Source organism: Portunus trituberculatus, chromosome 21, assembly GCF_017591435.1.
Source record: "Portunus trituberculatus isolate SZX2019 chromosome 21, ASM1759143v1, whole genome shotgun sequence".
In the NCBI taxonomy this organism is placed as follows: domain Eukaryota; kingdom Metazoa; phylum Arthropoda; class Malacostraca; order Decapoda; family Portunidae; genus Portunus; species Portunus trituberculatus.
In genome coordinates, this window is record NC_059275.1 from 13102034 (window position 1) to 13124242 (window position 22209).

Below are 22209 nucleotides of genomic sequence, written 5' to 3' on the forward strand. Positions count from 1 at the left end.
TATATATATATATATATATATATATATATATATATTATATATATATATATATATATATATATATATATATATATATATATATATATATATATATATATATATATATATATATATATATATATATATATATATATATATATATATATATATATATATATATATATATATATATATATATATATATATATATATATATATATATATATATATATATATATATATATATATATATATATATATTATATATATATATATATATATATATATATATATATATATATATATATATATATATATATATATATATATATATATATATATATATATATATATATATATATATATATAATATATATATATATATATATATATATATATATATATATATATATATATATATATATATATATATATATAATAAACTACGGTTTTACAACGAAAACAAAGTACAAATTCATTTGAAACAGGTCGAAAACTACCACAAAAAAAAAATAAATAAATAAATAAAATAAATAAATGAATAAAAAAAATCATAATAATAAGTTTCATCCTGAAGTGATAAGTTGGTGTAAGAGTAATCTACCCTAACCAAACTTAACTCACAGTTTTGAGTGCCTGGGTGGCAGCATCCACTAGGACTTCCTCATCTTTGCTGCGGGCAACGGTGCTTGGGTCGTCATTGTTTTGGTCACCGCTATATTGACCATGGCTGTTTTGGTCATCACTGTTTTGTTGATCTTTCTTCGTGAGCGAAAGTTCCATGGTGCACTGGCAAGATAATAATACCACGTAAGAGATAGCAAGGATAAACAGTGCATTAATAATCTTATCAAATAACAATGAGCCAGGTGTAAACTGGCAATTAGGCAAAGGCTATGCTGGAGTCTAGAGGCTTCCACTGTTGAAGACTCAGAGGCACCTTAGCTTTGACCATTGACAACTATGTACCATGAGAAAAAGAATGATGACAGATGTCACTTGTTACAATTATCATCAAGATCAAGAACCGAAATGCATCAAAATATGCGAAAATGCACCGAATTTGAAATAAATAAATAAATAAAAAGTACTGAAATGTATTAAAAACTACAGAAATGAAGGCCATAACGACTGAAATACATAAAAAAAAAAAACTACGGAAACATATTGAAATGCAGGCACAAACTACTGAAATAAAATAAATGGCACTAGCATGGTATAGACATCCCCTCACCTACCGCTAAGCTGGCGCGGTTGGGGGGTTGCCAGCGGTCGCAAAATCTCGGTCAAATGTACACTGTTACCATTGTAGGGAAAGAACTCTCACCCCAACCTCTCCCTTTGAATTGTAAAGAAAATATTCAGAGAGAGAGAGAGAGAGAATGGGGAGCCAGGGTTACAGCAGAGAAAAATGAAGGAATAACAAAACAGAGATATTCTATCATATACACTCACCACACGTCCTAATAGTAACAGAGAGAGAGAGAGAGAGAGAGAGAGAGATTCTATCATATATATAAACCACACGTCTCAATAGTGTAATACAGAGAGAGAGAGCTTTCGCTATATTGTAACAGTGTACATCTGGCTGAGGTCTGGCGACCACTGGCAATTCCCACCCCACGCAGCTGAGAGGTAGGTGACAGGATGTCTTTACTATGGTAGTGCCTCCCCAAAAAAACTATTAAATCCTACCAAAATGTAGGACAAAATTGATTCCCAATTTGGCTTCAGCTGGTAGGGCAGGGGGGTGTGTTGGTCAGAACAATCACTCTTAACTTATGATAAAATAATTAAGTCAAGGTGTTGATGTAGCTGCTACAAACGATCTAATCTTACCTGATTTCTCCAAAGCCTTTGATGAGTTTGGTACAATTTGCCATTCCATTTTGATAACAAAGTTACACCATATAGCTCTAGTAATATATAAATTTCTTACTGGAAGGGTTATGTGAGTTGCCATGAGTGGTTACTCTAGTTCTGCCAGAAGTATGAGTGGTGTACCCCAAGGCACAATCCTGGGTCCAGTTCTCTCCTTGAATTATTTAAACTATCTGACCTCTTCACACAATTGCCGATATTTCCTGATGACTTAAAAATTCATATGAAGGTTTCAAAGGATGACATTCACACCACAATAGCAGTATTCCAATAAGATATCGATTTCCTAAATAGAATAGCAAAATTGGGGTCTTAACCTTCATACTGACAAATGTGTAGCATTAAGATTTGGTAGAGATCCTCCTCCTGTTAGTCTTTTCCCATTTAGCAATCAGAATAAAGATTAGAGAATGTTGAGACAGATAATTTCTACCCACTACATGGCCTCCAAAGCAGGTGCATGGTGTAGCTTTCAACTTACTTAAAGAGGAAGGATATAATACCAAGAGGAGAGACAGGAAGGATAAAGGGGGAGGAGGAGTGCTAATAATGATTCGTGATAATATATGTGTGGAGGATGTACAATATGGAGAGGACAAAGTGGAAGTCATGGGAGTAACAATCAAAACAGGAAATGAAGAAAAGAAAAATTATAGTTACATACGTGCCACTTAAGACAAACACATGGGGAACTGAAGAATATAAAGATATGCAAAGAGAGGTGATTAAGTGCCTAGATAACATGATAAGAGATAAAAGAATACTTCTAGTTGGAGACTTTAAACTGCAAAAAAGTAAACTGGAGAGAGATGGAAGTAATGGATAATGCTGGACAGTGGAGCAAGGAAGTGTTGCAGTTGACTATGGTTGATACAATAGATAGGTAGGTGGTGGTGTCAACAAGGTACAGGGGGGAAGAAGAACCACCGTTGCTTGACCTATTATTCATAAAGAAACCAGAGCTCCCTCCAATCATACAATACCTTAGTCCAATGGGAAGAAGTGATTATGTGACCTTAGAGAGGCAAATACAGGAGGAGGATGGGATAAGTTACAGATATGACTACAAAGGAGAGAGATTAAATTATGCAAGAGTGGATTTTGAAAAATTAGGTATCTTTTTTGCTGATATTGAGTGGAGAAACATTATGTATGGAAAGGTAATACAAGGGAAATATGACATAAATATGACATATTCTTACGGAAATGTAACGAAGGAGTAAAATGATATGTACCTTTTTATAGAGTTAAGAATAAAATACACACTTGGTACAATGCTAGAAGATAAAAGGCAAAAGATAAAGCTTGGAAGAAACTCATAAAACAGAGAAATTACAACAACAGATGGCAGTATAGGGATGTAAGAAATTAATATATTAGAGTAAGAAGAGAGGAAGAAAGAAACTTTGAAAAAGATGTGGTGAATAAAAGCAAAGACGACCCCAAACTTTTCTACAGGTTTATAAATGGCAAAATGAAGAACAAGGAAACAATAGAAAAAATAATTGAAGGAGGGAAGATACAGGTAGTCTTCGATTTATATGAATTTACTTTATACGAATTCAGAGTTATACAGTGTCCAATAATAGGGGTTATTCATCACATTGTATGAATTCCTCAGAATTATATGGTTTCAAGAAAGTTGAAATTCGTGCGGCAGTTTAGTTCAGAAATGCGCGCCAAGCAGCCTCATTGTTCACCTACGCATGGTTGTGGCAACATCTCCCTCTCTCGTGCACAGTGTTTATCATGGTTCCCAAGTGCCCTTCTGCATCTCCAGCTGGCGGTGATACACCCGAGAGAGCAAGGAAGACATATACACTGGAGCGAGCCCTCACAGCAGCCAACTTGTCTGAGTGTATGGACTTGTTGGCACAGTCAAAGAAAATTCTCAAAGAAAATTATCCAAATATTGAAAGAAGCACCGCCGTCATCAGAGGGGTCATGGAAAAAATTCTGTGCTATGAGGTTCTTCTCAAAGAAAAACAATAAAAGAAAAAATCAGCAATCGATGACAAGCTTCTTCAGACCAGACACACCAAGTCAAGTAACAGAATTGGAGACAGACAACGACAATGGTGACACATCAGAGGAGGAAGTAACAAAATAGAGGAAGAAGGTACTAATAAAATAATTTTGTGTTTAAACATTTCCCTTTTTCATAGTCATTTTTATGTCTTTGTAAACTTATTAATAAAAGCATTAATAAGCATAATAGAAATGTGTTTAATGCAAAATGTATACGTACAGTGAAAAATTATTATATTTTGAATACATCCTTCAAAGTCTAGCAGTGGTGATGGTGGTGGTGATGGTGATGGTGATGGTGGTGGTAGTGGTAGTGGTGAGACCCCCCCCTGAAGTCAGGGCGAGGCTGTTCAACCAAGGAACGAAGTGGATGTGCTGGGAATCACGCTCATGAGGATCGCGTGGCTGCTTGATGGAAAGGGCTGGAGGTACTGTACAAAGCTCAGGTCCACTCTTTTATACAAAAAAAGTCTAGGGAGTTTGGTATTCATTCCTTACTTTATATGACTTTTACTTTATACGGTCCCTTCTGGAACGCTTCTACCATATAAATCAAGGACTACCTGTATACCAAACAGAGAAGGAAATGTGTGAAATAATGAATGAGAGCTTCAAAACAGTGTTCAATGCAGAAGATTTCACAGAATCTAATAGGACATTGCATTGCCAAGGATTACTGGAAATTGCAGTGCACAAGGATATTGGAAGATTATTGGATAAGTCAGATGTCAGAAAAGCAACGGGGCCAGATGGTGTATCAGGCTGGGTGTAAAAAGAATGTAAAGAGCAACTACTGGACCCAATTTGGGAAATAATTACAGGTTAAATAACTGAAGGGAAAGTTCCACTAGAATGGAAGAGAGCTAACTTAACACCAATATTTAAAAAAGGAAAGACAACCGAACCACTAAATGACAGACCAGTGTCACTTACAAGTGTTTTGGGGAAGTTGTGTGAAATAATTACTAAAGAAAAAATGGGTTAAATTTTTAGAAGAGAAACAAGTCATATCAAACAGACAATTTGGATTCAGGACAGGGAGGTCATGTGTATCAGACTTATTAAACTTCTACTCAAGAGTTATTGCAGGACTGGAAAAGAGATGGATGGGTGGACACATTATACCTGGATATTAAAAAGGCTTTTTGATAAAGTCCCCTCATGGAAGACTACTTTGGAAACTAAAGAACATAGGACTGCAAGGAACTTTGCTAGAATGGACAAGAGATTATTTGAAGGATAGAGAGAGAGAACTGTGATCAGAGATACATACTCATCTTGGGGTAAAGTAAGAAGTGGAGTGCCACAAGGGTCAGTGTTAGCCTCCATTATATTTCAGATTTATGTAAATAACATTCACATTACCCCAAGCAGTGATACTGATTTATTTGCTGATGATGTAAAGCTGCTAAGAGTTTTCAAAACCAGGGAGGACTGTCTGCTGTTACAGGAAGATATAAACAAGATCTATGAGTGGAGCAGGAAGTGGAAATTGGAGTTTAATGCCAAGAAATGTCACATAATGAAACTAGGAAATGGCAAAAGAAGACCAGTATGGAACTATTTGATGGGAGAAGAACAAATAATGAAGACTAAAGAGAAATAAGATCTGGGAGTGGTCATACAGGAAAATCTGAGCCCCGAAAAACACATAAGCAAGATATTTGGATTATCATATAAAATGCTGACTAATATAAGAGTGGCATTTCAATACATGGACAAAGATATGATGAAAAAAAATCATCACAAGCATGATACGCCCAATGCTGGAATATGCAGCAGTGGTATGGTCTCCGAGCTTTAAAAAGGATATAAGAAAATTGGAAAGAATACAGATGATTGCTACAAAAATGGTGCCGGAATTAAAGAACCTCATATATGAAGAACAGCTGAAGGAAATGGGACTGCCAACCTTACAAGATAGAAGAGAACATGGGGACCTTATGACAATGTACAAGATAGTTAATGGCATTGAAAGGATAGACAAGGAAGACCTGGTGCTGTTGACAGAAGATGGAAGGACAAGAGGACATGAAAAGATGATCAGGATAAGGCAGTGTGTGAAGGATATTGAAAAATACAGAACAGTGGAAAAGTAGAATGCATTGGATAATGAAGCTGTTACAGGACATAATGTATATAAGTTTAAGGAAAAATTAGATAAAGGGATACATGGAGACAGGACACTGAGCCCTGCTCAAACCCTGTACAATACAACTAGGTAAATACACACACACACACGTATCAGTAGAAAAAGTAAGGAAAATAATGGAAGAACAAGATGTAAGGAAAACCTCACGTTTTGATAGTGTGTCAAACTGGAATGTAAGGAAATGCAGTCACCAGTTAGCAGACAAAATCCAAATCATTACCAGAGGGTAAAGTACCAGCAGACTGGAAAAGAGTGAATATTGTGCCCGTATTAAAAGTGGGAAAATAAGGAGGATCTATTAAACAACAGACCAGTGTCATTGACCAGTGTAATAGCAAAAATATGTGAAAGGATAATAAAGAAAAAATGGATAGAATATCTGGAAGTGAAAAGTACGTTGACAGATAGACAGTATGGATTTAGATGAGGAAGATCATGTGTCACAAATTTAGTAAGCTTCTGCTCAAGAGTGGTTGACACAGTTCAAGAAAGGTATCGCTGGAAGGACTGCATCTGTCAAGGCATTTAACAAGCTTCCACACAAAAGGTTACTGTGGAAACTTGAACAAAATGAAGGACACCTCAAATGGATGGCTGACTTTCTAAAAGACAGAGAAATGAGAACAATTATAAGTGAAAAAAAAAAAAAATCGGCATGAAAAAGAGTCTTAGTGGAGTTCCACAGGGGTCGGTATTAGCACCAATAATGTTTGCATTACATATATGTAAAGGATATACCAGAAAAATAGAGTTACATCAGTCTGTTTGCAGATGATGCTAAATTAATGAAGAAGGTGAACGGAAATGAAGATTGTGAGGCGCTACAACAAGACTTGGATAAAATAGCGGAATGGTCACTTAAGTGGGAAATGAAGTTTAAGGGGACCGTCCGGTTGGGTTTTCAAAAATTCAAAATAAAGAGGTACATGAGTAATTTTTTTCACTGATAGATGACTATTACACGATGTTAGTTTAGTAGTTACAAGCAAATCGAACCATAAATAACTGCATGAAAAATAAAAAATAAATTTTTTGAAAACATTTTTCCTATAAACTTTGTCACCAGAGAGCAGATTTCAATTTTGCTGGTACATATATGAAGTATGTGGTATAACAAAACTTTCCGTCTCATAGAATTTTTTATTTTTTATTTTGATGGCCATTATTATTATTATTTTTATTTGTTTATTTATTTATTTTTTATAAAATTACATTGTGGCACAGAAAATAAACTTTTCCGAATTCTATGATATGGAAATGTAGCAGCTTCATTGAGCTTCAAAATGATACCTCTAAATTGAAAATACATTGAGAAATGTGGGAGAAGATATGATTTGAATGATAAAAAAATGAAAACTGAGAAAAGGGCAAAAAACCCCAGTGGTGTTATTTTCGTCCTCTATGACCCTATACATTTATTTGTGTTGGATATTTCGTGCTCATACACCAACATGTACATCATATATGTTTTTTAGGGATGTTTAGAATATTCTGTAAGACTCATAATGACACCTGGCCCCCCTATAATGACTGAAGGCATTAGTTGCTCAAAGGCAAGGGTGTCTCCCATCCGTGTACGGTCGGTACAACTTGTAATTTCTCCTTGCACCATTTGTTTAGACATTGTAAGGCAAGAAAAAGCAGGTAAAATAGGCTGGATTGTGGCTTGCAAGGCGTGAAACAACGGGCGAGATACTCAATAGTACATCCTCCTCCCATCGCAGTCACATGGACACTGAGATGGAAGGGGAGAGGGTGTGTTCCTGTGTATGCCATAGTACTGAGTTGCCAGTGCCCACCTTTCCTTACCAAAGAAACCACTTTTCATGGCTTTTTCTGAGCTTATTATCATTTATGTTACAGCGAGTAGAGGTGGGGAAGCCTCGGGCAGCAGTGGGCGTGGTAAGGGCCCTTTAAAGTTTAAATTCCCCACGTATTTTAGCCTATTTTCACAAAATACTCCATCACTAAGTTGTCATATGTTCGGGGATGCTCTGGTGGTGTTTTGGGGATTTTCGATATTTTTCAGATTTTTCAGTACCATGGCTACCAGACAGTCCCCTTAATAGTACAAAAAAAGTGCAGCGTATTTGAATTTGGAATGAGTAAAAAAAGGCTGAAAGGAGTTTACTCAATGAGGAATGAAGAAATTAAGAAGTGTTGAAGAAAAAGGCTTAGAAGTAACCATTTTGAATAACATGTCACCAGAAAAGCACATAAATAGAATTACAGGAAATGCCTATGAACTTTTGAGAAATATGAAGGTGGCATTCACTTACACAGACAAAGATAATAGAAAAAACTGTTAATGATTCTAATATACCCAAAATCAGAATACGCAGCTACAGTATGGTCCTGAACCAAAATAAACGCATAAAGAAACTAAAGAGAATGAAGAGGGCAGCAACAACACTTCCTCCAAGTTTAAGTGAATGGTCATATGAAGAAAGGCTATGAATACTAGATCTTACAACCTTAGAACAGAGAAGGGAAAGAGATCTAATAGCAATGAATGGACTGGAAAAATTTGATAGAGTAGACTTACTAATCTGGGACACCACTGATACAAGAAGGCATGGAAAGAAATTAAGAAAGGACAACTGCAGGAGAGATATCAAGAAGTTCAGCTCTCCACAAAGATGTGTAGAAGTGTAGAATGGTTTAGATAAGGGAGTCGTTGAAGCAAAGACAATCAGTAAGTTTAAAGAAATGTTGGATTTTTGTAGATATGGAAACAAGACAGTACTAGCATAGTTGTTTTCCTGTATGTTAAAACTAGGTAAATACAGCACATTGTTATTGAAATTCTGTTTCAGTTTTGTCTGTGATGCCATGAAACACCCAAGGGGATTCCTGAGTGATACTTCAGTGTTTCTAATCCTGTGCAATGTAACCATCTTACAGCAAGTGAAGGTATTATATTAGACATTGTTTATATAATAATTTATTTATAATTCTGATATAATTTTTCAGGTTTAACTCTGAAACCTGAATAAGGCCATGGTCATGCATATAAAATGAACTTCAAGCTCTATCATATAACTCTAGGATTCTGCAATTTTTACATTGAATAAATATTGTCTGTCATCTATAGTCAGCATTTTGAAGAGAGATGTATATATACATACAATTCATCATCGATTATTTAGCAAATTGTACAGTAAAATCTCGCCCTATGGAATGATAGAGGAGACTGCAACTATTGGAAAATAATGTAAACTTATCCTCTGAAATATATATATATATATATATATATATATATATATATATATATATATATATATATATATATATATATATACACACACACACACACACTACCATTTTCCCTTCATAATACAATAGCACTTAAAGTTCCTTACTCTTTTCAACCTTCTATCACAAATCATGAAGGAGCACCATTTTTGCTATCTTAAAAAATTGTATTAGCTGAATTTTTATAGTTAAAATATCACAGAAAGTACATTGGTATGGTAACTTTACTTAGAATTTGTCTATAAGCTGTTGACATTCCTTGAGAAGTTTAAAAGGTAGGTAGCCAGCACCAGGAATCAATCTAACAGCATTTAAAAACATTTCTTGCACTATATCTTTCTAGGGAAGAGATGTCAGTATACAGTGGAGACTCAATACTCGAACACCTAAATAGTCAAACTTTTATTTATTACTTGAAAAAATACCGGATAGTAAAAACACCCACACACTTGGTTTTAGCAAAGGTTCCCTGGCCTTTCCTCGTCCTCCCTCTGCCAGTTGTGCTGTAGCAGTCATTAGAATAACATTCTTGTGTGTTCTATCTATAGTTTTTCATTTATAAACTTACATTAACACCAAAGGCTTATTAGCAATGAAAATATCTGGTAAGCAAACGGCCGCACATTGTGTCGTATACAAAGCTGTCTTCTCCCTTCTATCGAGTGGCACTGTCCTGTTCTGATACCATATTACCGGTAATTTGGTATACTGAATGCCAGTGCGCATCCTTAGTTCTGCCACAATCTTGACAAAACAACATTCTTCTGCGTTGTCAGTAGTTTTTCATTTAGAAACTTATAATGGCACCAAAGAGGCCTGTTAGTGGTGAAAATAAGGAAACTGGTGAGAGTGCAAGTGTTAGTGAGTCACATCCCTTCACTACTGGATTTACAGGAATCACACCTGGAGAAAAATTACAAAGATGTTTTTGTGGATGGTGACTTGTCCTCTGACGAACCCCCTCCTTCTCCCCTCATCTTCTAAGTTATCCATCACCAGCCTTCATTCACAGTGTGTACAAATCAAAATAATAATAATAATAAAAAAAGAATACATTGAAATTTTATCAATGAGATTTTGCTATGATTAGAATGAATTACCTGATTAATAGTATCAATAGTCAAACTTTTTAATACTCAAATAGCCATTTGAAATTAATTAAATTCAAGTATTGAGTTTCCACTGTACTACCCAAGTGAAATATGCTTCATTTAGCCCATAATTTTTACAGTAAGGTTCATGCCTATTGAATTATAATATTGTCTTCCATACACCTGAAAAGATCAATGGCTCAGACCACACAATCATCACACTGACAAGTGTGATGATTGTGTAGTATGTAGTAGTGTCTGACCCTTCCAACACTTGGAATTACAAACAATAGTGGTGAAATTTTGGTTTCATTAATTATTTTTAAATGAAGACAGTATGTTCTTCAAATACAGCTACAGGGTAGAAAGTACACTCCTCATTTTCATCATCCATGGTTATAAAAGTTATAATTGACAAAGACATTAGTATGAACAAGTGTAATACCAAATCATCTTTGTCCTCAGTAGTAATAATAGTGACAAAAACATGATCCTCTGAACAGGCAATTAGAAAACCAGTTAGAAAAAGTGATAGCTTGTTCAGTAGTCCCTTGCCTCTTCAACTTAAATAAAAAGGCCCTTTGTCCAGTGTGTCACATTCTCTTGTCCACAAACAAGGAATGTAGAAACAGTAAATTTAAGGTTTCCAAAGTGATAAATCATAGTGTAGATGTACTGACATAATGAGAATGCAGAAAAAAAAAAAAAAAAAAAAATATATATATATATATATATATATATATATATATATATATATATATATATATATATATATATATATATATATATATATATATCCTTCAGATAAGAATTGTACTGCTTAAAGGCTGATATTAAATTAATGTTATTTTAAATCTTAATCACCATGTAAACAAACAACAAAAGTAAGGCTTTATTTTCATCCATAACATAAATTTTATCATCATACTCCCATGGCACTGTGACTCCAGCACATCACAGTCCACTAAGTCTACTGGAGTAGCACTTACATGGGCATCACACATTTCACACATCAAAATTGTATGTTTCAAATACTTAGTTCAAGTTGTGACTGAAAGTCAATTATTGTTTCTCTTCACAGCCATTATTGTAGGGGGCTCTACAGTCTGCTGAATCAGACCTCACATCTTAGAATCTCTTCTTGTGGCTGGCACACGAGAGCAACCATCAGTCTCTCTTTGAGCCTTCTGACATACAAGGAAGTAGGTAAGCAGAGCAGCACACTTGTCTATATACCATGCTGTCACCTGCATTAAGCAAGTTTCTAAAGGGAGTTAGTAGTAATTTTTAGTATAAAAATAATCACTTAAAATATAAAGGAATGTAGTTAAGTATCCAAGATTTAAAAGTGTTAAGTGATTGTAGGTATATAATAATGCAGAAAGACAACTCTGAATTACTAAACTAGATATTTTAACTGCCATGTGATGTATTTGTAAAAACCAGGAGATGCATGCTTGTTGTGCTTTTTGAACTAAATTATTTGATTATTTAAAACATGCATGCCTCTTCCTCCCTCCTATATTAAAAAACATTACATATGAATAGTGAATTTTTATTACAAAAAGTTTGATTATTATGGATTGAGAAAGCATGTGATGAAAGTGATAATGGGGGTTCACTAATCATCTATTTTAGTAACTCAGCCTGACCAAATCACTAAGCTATCACCAGTCACCATCCCAGCAGCATCCACAGTAAACTTTTAGGCCAGATAACAGTGAATTCTCTGCATATACAAGTACTGTTCACCAAAGTGGAAGTACAGTCTCCTATCCTATTCCACAAGAGATGGAAGGAAAAAGTATTGCCAGAAAAATTAAACAAGCACCATAAATGACCACCACATATGGAGATAGTCGAGGGACAGTTTGCTGCAGGTAGTTACATTAAAGTTCAATGAATTTCAAGTAAATAAATTGTAAAGGAATTACTATGTAATTCAAGAAGTGAAAACATTATATATGGAGGTAGTTTCTAGATACTGTTTTATGTCCATGTCCAACTTTTTGTATAATGTGACTAGTATTTTTTGCAGCCATACTATCGAGTCATGATGCGAGCGCGCTTGTGTAGGACATGGGATTGAATTGGTGTCCATGGTATTACTTCCCCATCCACTGTTAGGTAGCCTTTGCTGGTCCCAGGCACTATTCTTAGAGCCTCCACAGCTACCATCTCCACTCCAGGGTACCTCAGGTGTCGCCCATCCAGACCCAAAAGTAGCTGTAAAGAGGAGCTTAAATTCATAACTGAAAGTCATCAACTGATAAATACGAGAAATTGTGATGTGCAGCTGTGATTCATTAATGTACAGTAGGTCTGAAAATAGGTCAAGGCAAAAAGAGAGAAGAGAAGGGAAGGAAGGTGAAGAGGGAAAAAGAATATTAAGAGAAAGGGAGAAGTGTGGTACTTTAAGAGCCAGTTTAATTTTGGTGGCAAGACCATATCTATTCTGTTCACCTCACATATGCAAAGAGCAGTCTTTTATGATAAAATGCATAGAAAAATAAATAAATGATATAAAAGAAGCATGATGCCATAACTCATGTTCAGCATTATTTATGGCCACACATGCAATGTATGCCTGTGATTTTCACCATAGCATCTTGCATTCTTTTATTGCTAGTTTACAGTTCTGTCCACTTGAAGCATTGCATGACATGCACTCAATTCATGTCCATTGTTCAGGCAAACTTGGCTTGCACTAACAGTGCCCATGCCCATCTGTGGTCATCATTGCCATATGTACAACACACACAGTTTGCCAAGTAAGTGGGCAAATTTCACCAGTGTTTGATCATGTACACAGGGCCTAATAAAATAATGCTCAAGATGGCAAAACACATCAAGATTTACACCAGCAACATGTCTTCAAGCAATGATATATGTGATGACTGCAATGATGTATCTCACTATTTTTTATTTCGAGATCATTAGTCTTGTGGGACAGTAAGATTGTAAACACAACTCAGGATAGATACCACAGAATTATTTAAGATGAATATATCATTAACTGAGAAACATGTGAAAACAAAAATGTTTACTTTGTTTTCTTCACATAGTAGAGTATGTGAATGCAATGACGATAATGATGAGGCATTAAAGGATGGTGACTGTGTAGCGACAATAATCAGTTTGACTTTGGGTTTCAAGTATGCACCACCACTGAAAGGAAAGAGAGAGAGAGAGAGAGAGAGAGAGAGAGAGAGAGAGAGAGAGAGAGAGAGAGAGAGAGAGAGAGAGAGAGAGAGAGAGAGAGAGAATATATGGGCAATGGAGGTACCTCGCAGCCTTGCTTAGCCTAGCCTTGGTAACTGCACAGCAACACGCTTGTCTCTCCCACATATCTTACCAAGGCTCTATATATGTAAATGTCTGACATGATGTGCCACATACATGGGTTTGATTAGTAAAAGAATCTCTATTCTATCCCAATGGCAACTTTTCTCTCATGAAAGACATGCAGCTAGCCATGTTGACAAGGCAGCCAAGAACTAATAAACTAACAGACTTCGAAAATAAGATAACCAAATGACTTCATCGTGTGCATGGCAGCATCATATACTTCCAAGCATCTATTCCACTAGAAAGTATCTGAAGTTTTGATGCTACAAAAGGGGAGTGTCTGTGATACACTTCTGATGTCATTAGCAAGCCTTTTTGCTTTCTATTATTACAGGCAATCCCCGTTTAACAAAGGTTCACACAACAAAATTTCGCTACAACGAAGGTTTCATTTTACTACCATCTGCTCATTTAATGAACACCAAACTCGCTTTAACAAAGTTTTATCCAGATAATTTTTTCCAAATTTGAAAGCCCCGCCGTATCACGCAAGCCGACAGGCTTTTGAATACACCATGAGCTGCCGATACTAAGGCCTGCCTCAGGAGAAATCCTGAGACACCTGTAAATTCAAGATCAAGATCAAGATCAAGATCAAGCCTCTCGTGGACAACATGCGCACCACTCACTCCCCCTGTTCAAAACATAACAGCGTCACCAGCAGCTCGTCTTTCCTTGCTCTACATGCCACCAAAAAGCCCTGCAATGTGGCCTAGCATTCCTAATGCCCGTATCACACAGTCACGTATACCCGCGACAGCATGTTGCGCGTCTGGAATATCGACGACTGCATCGCAGAAAACGCCGATTTTCAGAGGACAGCGGGTCATCGGGAATGATCCAAGACCGTTGTCCATTTCTCGCGACTGGAAGACCGTTGTGGAAAGACTATAATGAATATACTCCACAAAAATACTGAATTATTTTTATAATGCTTTATTTGGCATATATCATCAATATAATGATGTAATTTTTCATGATTTGCATACCCATCACTTATACGATATTTATTAATTACCTACAGATAGTATCGGATTTTGTTTTGATTTGTTTACCACCACAAGTGCTGGACTAGCCACCTTCGCGTCCAAATCCTTGCCTTCCTTTTTCGTTTGTTCTGCTCTTGCAGTGTAATTGCATAAAGTCCAACAGCTAAGATAGCTTGGCAACTGGGTCCATTGTGTTCAGTGGCACTCCGCCCGGGTTTGTTATTGTTGTGGTGGTGAAGGTCTCAGATGGAAGATCAATGCCGTGTGCTATGTTTCCTGCGATCTGATCGTAACATACTGGTCGCGCGACACGCTGTCGCGGGTATACGTGACCGTGTGATACGGGCATAAGAAGACCAGAAGTCTCTTACTCTCGAAATGAAGCTGAATATTACTCACAGACACGAAAGAGGCGACAAAACTATAGCATTGCTCGCCACCATCTTGACTCCATCTACTGTCTCAACTATTTTTAAGTCAGCAGACTCTATTAAGAAGGCTGGTAAGACCATATCTTCCTTGCAAGCTAAAAGAACCACCTGAACTCATGACTCTACAATGGATAAAATGGAAAGCCAATTGTGGAAATGTGGTACATAAGTTTTGTATGCGGTACAATGATGCGCCCTTTATTTACATTCCACAGGTTGCCGGTTAGTGTCTTTCCCATTTCACTCTCCCTCCCTTCTTAAATTTAAGATCATCGACATTATAAAGTTACGTACATACATACATTGTGTACATTATAATGACTTAGATTAAACTGCCTAAATGTTTAACTTCATAATTTTTACTTTTATTAAACCTTTCACTGTACTATGATGCACTCTCGCTTTGTTTATTCTCAATGGAAGTTCAAGTCAGGGGTTAAACTTGTTATAATCGGTTCGCTTAATGAAGTTTTGCTAAACAAAGTGTTTTTTAGGAACGTAATCCCTTCGTTAAGTGGGGATTGCCTGTACTTGGTAACAGTGTTTGTCCAACGGACACTGTTCGACTGCATGGACGCACCCTAAAAATCATTCAAGTCATCTGATACAATTGACAAGGTTGTTTTAACACCAATTTGTCACCAAGTGAGTCCCACTGTAGTTCCATAATTCTACCTACATTCAGGAGAAATCTGCTTAAACAGTCAAATACCTCACTTATTCACTTGTGTCATGTAGTTAATTTATTCTGGTGTTCCTTTAAATATACAGTTGAGTAAAAAAAGATGAATCAAAATAAGAATGTTAGGACCAGTACAATTGTTAATCATTTTTAAATATTTAAATTCCATTTTTTGTAATGATCATAACATCAACTTGGTACTTCTTTTATTACAAAAACATTTGGGAAGGATAACTATACAGCCATATAGCTAAGAAAATATCATTGATGACAATTCATGTCATCAAGATACCAGCATCAATAGTATAATTTTTATAAGTACTTTCTTAATGCAATGCTATGACTCAATTATATTCTCACTAGTAGGAAAGTAGAAACAAACAAAATGTGGCCTAATGTGCATTCTTACCTAACAGAAAGGTAAGAAAATAAGCAAAATGAGGCCTAATGTGTAAGTCAAGAATTGGAACAGGGAGGTCATGCATTACTCTCTCAGCTACTTGAAGTCAAGCTGAGGGTTGTCATCATGTGCAGTTGGAAGGAATAGATGTTGCATTCAGCCAACATGTACTGCTTACCTGTCAGAGTTAAATATCACCCTTTCATTTGATGGTATGTACTTCAACCAAATGAGTGGTCCAACAACTACTGATTTTGACTTGGTTAACCATGAGTTGATTCATGTCATAATACAAAATTTGAAAAATAATGAAGTAAGAGAAGTTGCAGGATAATTTAAGAAAAAATAAGATTTTCACTGGCCCTCATTAAGCCTATTTTAATAACATAATTGTTTACAGATAAAATAAAAATGCTCGTGACCTTGGCAATGGTAGTTTTGGGGCAGGAGCGACGCAGCATCATGAGCCACAGGTATCCATCGTCTGGGGTCGCCTGTGGTGCTATTAATACATCACTGGAGATGTGGGTCAGCTGACTACAGTGCACCATGATGAACTCGTCTGTACCAATAACATAACACCAATAGAACACACTATATTATATTGATTTCAGACCCAATGAGGCATCATTTCTCACAAATACCTTCTAAACAAACATCTATGACATTCTGGCAGGGCTTGTTAGACACCATCCTCTAATTAATGTGACTACACTGCATTGGCTAGTTTGTTTCATTGTATTAGTTTATTTTTAGCATTTAAGACAAAGCTGGCAAGAGCCAAATCCACACTGATATAGGAGAAAGACTTTACATGGCATGGTTGTGACATGTATCACTCATTCACTTCCTCCTTCACTCCTGCCTTCCTCCTATCTTGTGTTACATTTATATACGTCACAACTGTCACATAAAGCTTTCCCATCCAAATATCTACTCAGCTCTTGCCACACTTGTCAGTGCACAGTAGCACCATCAATTAGGGGATGGTGTCAAGCAAGCTGTAGTAAAATGTCATATTGACCCAATATATTTCTAAAAACACCTTAAAGGGATCTGAAATGTATAGTGCTAACATAAATGAAGGGAACATGAGTAATTGATAAAGGTACTGTTGGCTCCTTACCTGATAAAGCAACCTTCCTAGCATTATTTCTAGCCAAAGCAACATGTCATCTCAAGAGATTTTAATAGAAAAGAATAACTGGCCAGAATTCATGATGTAAATTGAGCCCCACCTTTTTCCCAACCCACTTGTTCACCTCCCAATCCTCACTCCCTCCTTGTTTCTGCATATTTCTCTCTCTCTCTCTCTCTTTGTTATTCATCCATTTAGAGTATAAAGTGTAACTCAAAGGAACTTCACTGCAAGGACTGCCAGAGAGAGAGAGAGAGAGAGAGAGAGAGAGAGAGTCCGGCAAGTGGCCGGCAGCCTGGAAAATGAGCAATGTAGTGCCAGTTCACAAAAAGGAAGGCAAGAACCAGTGTAAAAACTATCGCTCTGTGTCCTTACTGTCGGCGCTCAGCAAAATTCTGGAGGCTATTATAACCTCTAGGGTCACTGAGCATCTAGAGAAACACCATTTACTGTGCATCAGGCAGTTTGGTTTTCGACAGGGTAGATCTGCGGCAGACCTACATCTGCTGCTTGCCACCCAATTGAGTGCTGCACTTGATCAGGGCAAGACCACAGCCGTTGTGGCAGTGGATATTGAAGGCGCCTTCGACTGGGTGTGGCACAAAGGCTTGATCACTAAAATTCGTGCTACTGGCATCGATGGTGCACTCCTGTCTCTGCTGGAGGATTACTTCAGCAACAGACACCCGAGTGACCATCAGCGGCCGGGAGTCCGAGGTGCAGCCCATCAAGGCAGGTGTACCACAGGGAAGTTGCCTTGGCCCCATGCTGTGGAACATCTACATCAACGACTTGCTGCACATCATCCCCAGCACAAGGGCTTATGTGGATGACGTAACTCTGACTAAGAGTTACCAGGCAGAGGAGGAGTCTGAAGCAATAAGGCAGCTGGAGGACAAGCTGAGCTGCATCGTGGCCTGGGGCAACACCTGGCAAGTTAAGTTTGCCCCACAGAAAACACAGCTGCTCCTTCTCTCAAGGTCACGCTCAGCCATGCGCATAAACTTCAACAGGGCAACACTGTCACCACAAGAGTTGACCTTCAGGACCCACATTAAGTGCCTTGCCAGGGCAGCATCGAGGAAGCTCACCTCACTCTGAAGAATGTCATGGTTGCTGGATGGTGAGGGGCTGGAGCTGCTCTATAAAGCACAAGTAAGGTCCTCCTTACAGTTCTTGTGCCTTGCGTGGGGTGGCTCCGCCAGCAAACACCTCACCCTCCTGGACAAAGTACAGAACCGAGCAGCAAGGCTTATCAGGGACGCTGTGGGGTAGCAGCCACGACTTCATCCCCTCCATCATTGCCGTGATATGGCGGGGCTTACTGTGATGTACAAAGTGGAACCATGCATGCTTTGGGATCCAAGGGGTCTCCAAGCGCACGGGTTCGAATCCTGGCCACGGTCATAAATTCCCGTGAAAAGCCCACATGGTATAAAAAAAAAAAGTGCAGGTGGAAAGAGTGAGCCACATGCAGGAGCTACATCTGCCTGCACGCTCCCCTCAGGTCACCACCCGCATGCTCACCCAATGCAGGACGTGGCATCACCAGAGACAACATATTAACTCGTGTGCGAGGAAACCTAACCTCAGTGACACAAACACTCAGACATTTAAAGTGCAAGTGAACAATTGGTTACTTAAGAAAGGGATGAATCATGTACTAGTACTGTGAACATAATATATTCAGTATTGTTATAAAGTAAGGTATAGAATGTAATATATGTCACCAGGGTCAGATGTAAGATAGGTTGCACTAACCCTGTACCCTTTAGTCTGTAAAAACAACATTCTTATGTAATGTAGCAGTTGTTTTCCCTGTACATTTGATCAATATAAATAAAAAAAAAATAAAAAAAGTTAAACGGAATTCTGTTGAAGAGCTCCAATGTAAATTAACCCTTTCTGTTATTGGAGTGGAATCCTGATCTCTATTTCAATAATGCACAATGCCACTATTATTGCACAACAATGTTTTTCAGTAGCTCAGCAGCAAGGTGTCTGAGTTTTTGAATCACCTTTAGTTTGGTACAGAGTGGTTTGCTCTTCACTGAGTAACTTCATTAGATCAGTGACAAAGAGAATACCTACCTGCACTGTCAAATTAATATCTATTTGATGATAATTTAAATTGTGTGTTAAAGTTCATTCAATACATCCTTTTAGAATATATGCTTCCTAAGCTGGATATGTTTTGGAGCATCTGTCATAAGCCGTAAAGACAGGGTGGATGGGTGCCAGGAGTACATTAATTTATTTCATTGATTCCAAACATTTAGGATTTTGAGCAGCACTGAAGAATAAATTTTGTGAACCTGAGGTTCCACTGTATGTGACATAATATGTCACATTGTTATAGGTTTTATAAGTAAAACAGACAGGAATACTTCAGCCAAGCAGCTGGTGAGAACATCACTCAAACATAACTCGGTTACAATGTTTTCATGTGTCTTTAACCCTTTCCTTCCGGCAATCGTATATATATATGATTGCATCAATGCGTCCGTAGCGACAGCGATCATACCCGTAATCAAGAATTTTCGCGCCTCAATTTTGAGCTCCAAGCGCAGTTTCTCGAGTCAGATGGTGAGTGGAAGTGTCTGGCATGTTTCCACATGTAGTGTTGTCACTATAGCTCTGGAAATTTAGCGGTAACTAAGCTATTTTCCCTTTCTACGGGCGACACTTGGCAACCCCAGCGACCCGCCGGGTGGAAAGCACCATGATAAGTGTGAAGAGACATCCTGATAAGAACGAAGGATCTCAGATCATAACTCACCATGGAGCAGGACAGAACATATGTATTTAGCAGTGCTTCTGAGTTTGAAGACAGTCACAGTGAATATTTAGAAGAAGAAACTGAAGAAAGCGAAGACATTAGTGAGGACTCGGAAAGTGAAAAAAAATATTACCTATCATTCTTTCATGTTGATTTTTTCATTATCTTCGATTTTATAATAAAATGGTAGAAGGTAACTTGTCAGAGAGAGAGAGAGAGAATGTTATTTGCCTGAAACTTGATATGAAAAGGGATGAAATCTCTCTCTCTCTCTCTCTCTCTCTCATTGGAAGTGTACAATTTCCCCTCCAAGATGAGAGAGAGAGAGAGTGTGTGTGTGCGCGCTCGGTGTCATTACTCTCCGGGCTGTTTCTGGAAGACGGATCACACAGCAGGAGGAGGAGGAATCCTTGATAAGGCATAAACTGAACTTTCAGAGGTCACATCGAGCTACAAAGTACATCATTGTATTCAGAATAACAAAGAGAAAATAATTATTAGTATTCAGTTTTCTGACAATTTCTAGGTTTACCATTTTTAGCTGTCATAGCAAACGGGAAAATAGTTTAAGCGCCGGAAGGAAAGGGTTAAGATGACAAAATCACTGTGCCACATTTGGTGTGAGGAAGGACAGATGAAAAAAATTAAGACAATTTGTATTATGATTAAGCAGTTAATAATCACTCTAGTGTACCTGTGTTTCCATAGGAAAATAATATTTCAGGTTGAGATATCAACAAACAAATCCTGATACCAACCCTCAATGGTTTCCCAGTCATCTGGCACTGGCTCATCCAAGCCTGGCAGTAACACTTCAGACTTGGCTCCCTCCTCCTGCTGCTGCTGCTCCTCCCCACATTCCTCCCCACATTCTTGTGCCTCTTGTGCCTTCTCTGGGACAGGCTCAGGAGCACCATCCTCCACCTTCACCAAGGAAGGAAGAATGTCCAAACATGCCTCCTCCTCTTCTTTCTTGGTTTCCTGTGAGCACATGTGCTAGATACTATGGCAGTAAAGCTCATGTATCCTAGCTACTACCCCAAAAAGAATTACTCAACTGGTTCTTTTAATGCTACAAACACCACTTTGAATTTTTTTTTTTAAATTTGGTGACTCCTTTATATATATATATATATATATATATATATATATATATATATATATATATATATATATATATATATATATATTAGAATTGACCAAGGGCAACAAAACTTATGCACTCCCACCTCTGTCTCCTCCTCTCACATGTCAAAAGTATGATACACGTCTCAGCTCAGGGCTGGCTAGTGTTAGGGGGGGTTAAATGGATTTGCCCCATTGCATTACTTGGTGTCCTGCTCCCAACTCATGCAATGGTGGGCAGTGTATTAAGTATTAACCATGAAAAAAATAGGTTAGATAGACTGTCCACACCCCAAAGTGCAATTCATGAACAGTTTTTCTCTACCACTGCACTTATCATGGTTACTCTCACATGCCAGCACAGCATCCATGTTTTAAAAAGAAAAGAAGCATTAACCACAAGTCATTAAAAAGTCCAAATACTTGTACAGAATGAGAGAGAACATCAAGTAACCAACCTGTAGCTGCATACTGTGGCTGTGTGACAGGTGTCTGGCATTGGTGCTGGGTAGCCCTTCCCCTTCCTGCAGAGTCTGGGAGCGCTGCAGCACTGGAGAAGAAGCAAGTGGAGCTGGTACAGGTGCTCCCACTGCCCTTTTGAAGGATATGGTGGCTTGGTACCTCCGAAGGTCTGGAAGAACAAGGGACAGATATCCAGAATTGATATTATTGCCTCAAGGTATATCAGAGAGAAGGAAACTTTTTCACTTGTGTGTATATTCATAGCATGTTTAGAAGTAAACTAACTTCACAAGTGTGTATATTCATAGCATGTTTAGAAGTAAACTAACTTCACAACTGTTACAACACAAACAAAAACCATTCATGACCTGATCATTATATTATTAATAATTAGAAAATAATGTTCAAAGGGAATGTTCTTCTTTCAGTACAGCAAATCCTACTAAGATGCCCTTCACTGTCATTTTTC

At 37.5% G+C, this 22209-nt stretch overlaps 2 protein-coding genes and 1 long non-coding RNA gene across 17 annotated transcripts in view; 1 reads left to right on the forward strand and 2 right to left on the reverse strand.

The window, feature by feature from the left end:
* The window catches only part of LOC123507060 (exportin-7-like), a 51650-nt gene extending 50567 nt beyond the window's left edge, over positions 1–1083 (reverse strand). Inside the window, exon 1 of one of the 6 annotated variants that reach the window (XR_006675570.1) lies at positions 604–1077. Coding sequence is in view for 5 of the 6 variants with exons in the window: in XM_045259598.1 (XP_045115533.1) it covers positions 604–762 (159 nt within the window). In the remaining variant the exon portion in view is untranslated. Of the gene's footprint in view, positions 1–603 lie in introns of all 6 variants that reach the window. The other 5 variants (XM_045259598.1, XM_045259597.1, XM_045259600.1 and 2 more) reach the window with 5 other exon arrangements.
* Positions 1–11931, forward strand: part of LOC123507063 — a 72676-nt gene extending 60745 nt beyond the window's left edge. For 6 of the 9 annotated variants that reach the window (XR_006675574.1, XR_006675575.1, XR_006675571.1 and 3 more), the window contains 2 exons: positions 8857–8953; positions 11468–11931. This is a non-coding gene — a long non-coding RNA (uncharacterized LOC123507063). Of the gene's footprint in view, positions 1–666; positions 790–1374; positions 1615–2939; positions 3980–8856; positions 8954–11467 lie in introns of those variants that run through there. The other 3 variants (XR_006675579.1, XR_006675576.1, XR_006675578.1) reach the window with 3 other exon arrangements.
* LOC123507062 (sphingosine kinase 2-like) overlaps positions 11267–22209 on the reverse strand; it is a 32531-nt gene continuing 21588 nt past the window's right edge. Inside the window, exons 6-9 of one of the 2 annotated variants that reach the window (XM_045259603.1) lie at positions 21737–21909; positions 20912–21134; positions 16659–16798; positions 12292–12612 (exon numbers count right to left, since the gene is read on the reverse strand). In XM_045259603.1, the coding sequence (XP_045115538.1) occupies positions 12430–12612; positions 16659–16798; positions 20912–21134; positions 21737–21909 (719 nt within the window). In that variant the 3' untranslated portion in view covers positions 12292–12429. Of the gene's footprint in view, positions 12613–16658; positions 16799–20911; positions 21135–21736; positions 21910–22209 lie in introns of both variants that reach the window. The other variant, XM_045259604.1, reaches the window with a different exon arrangement.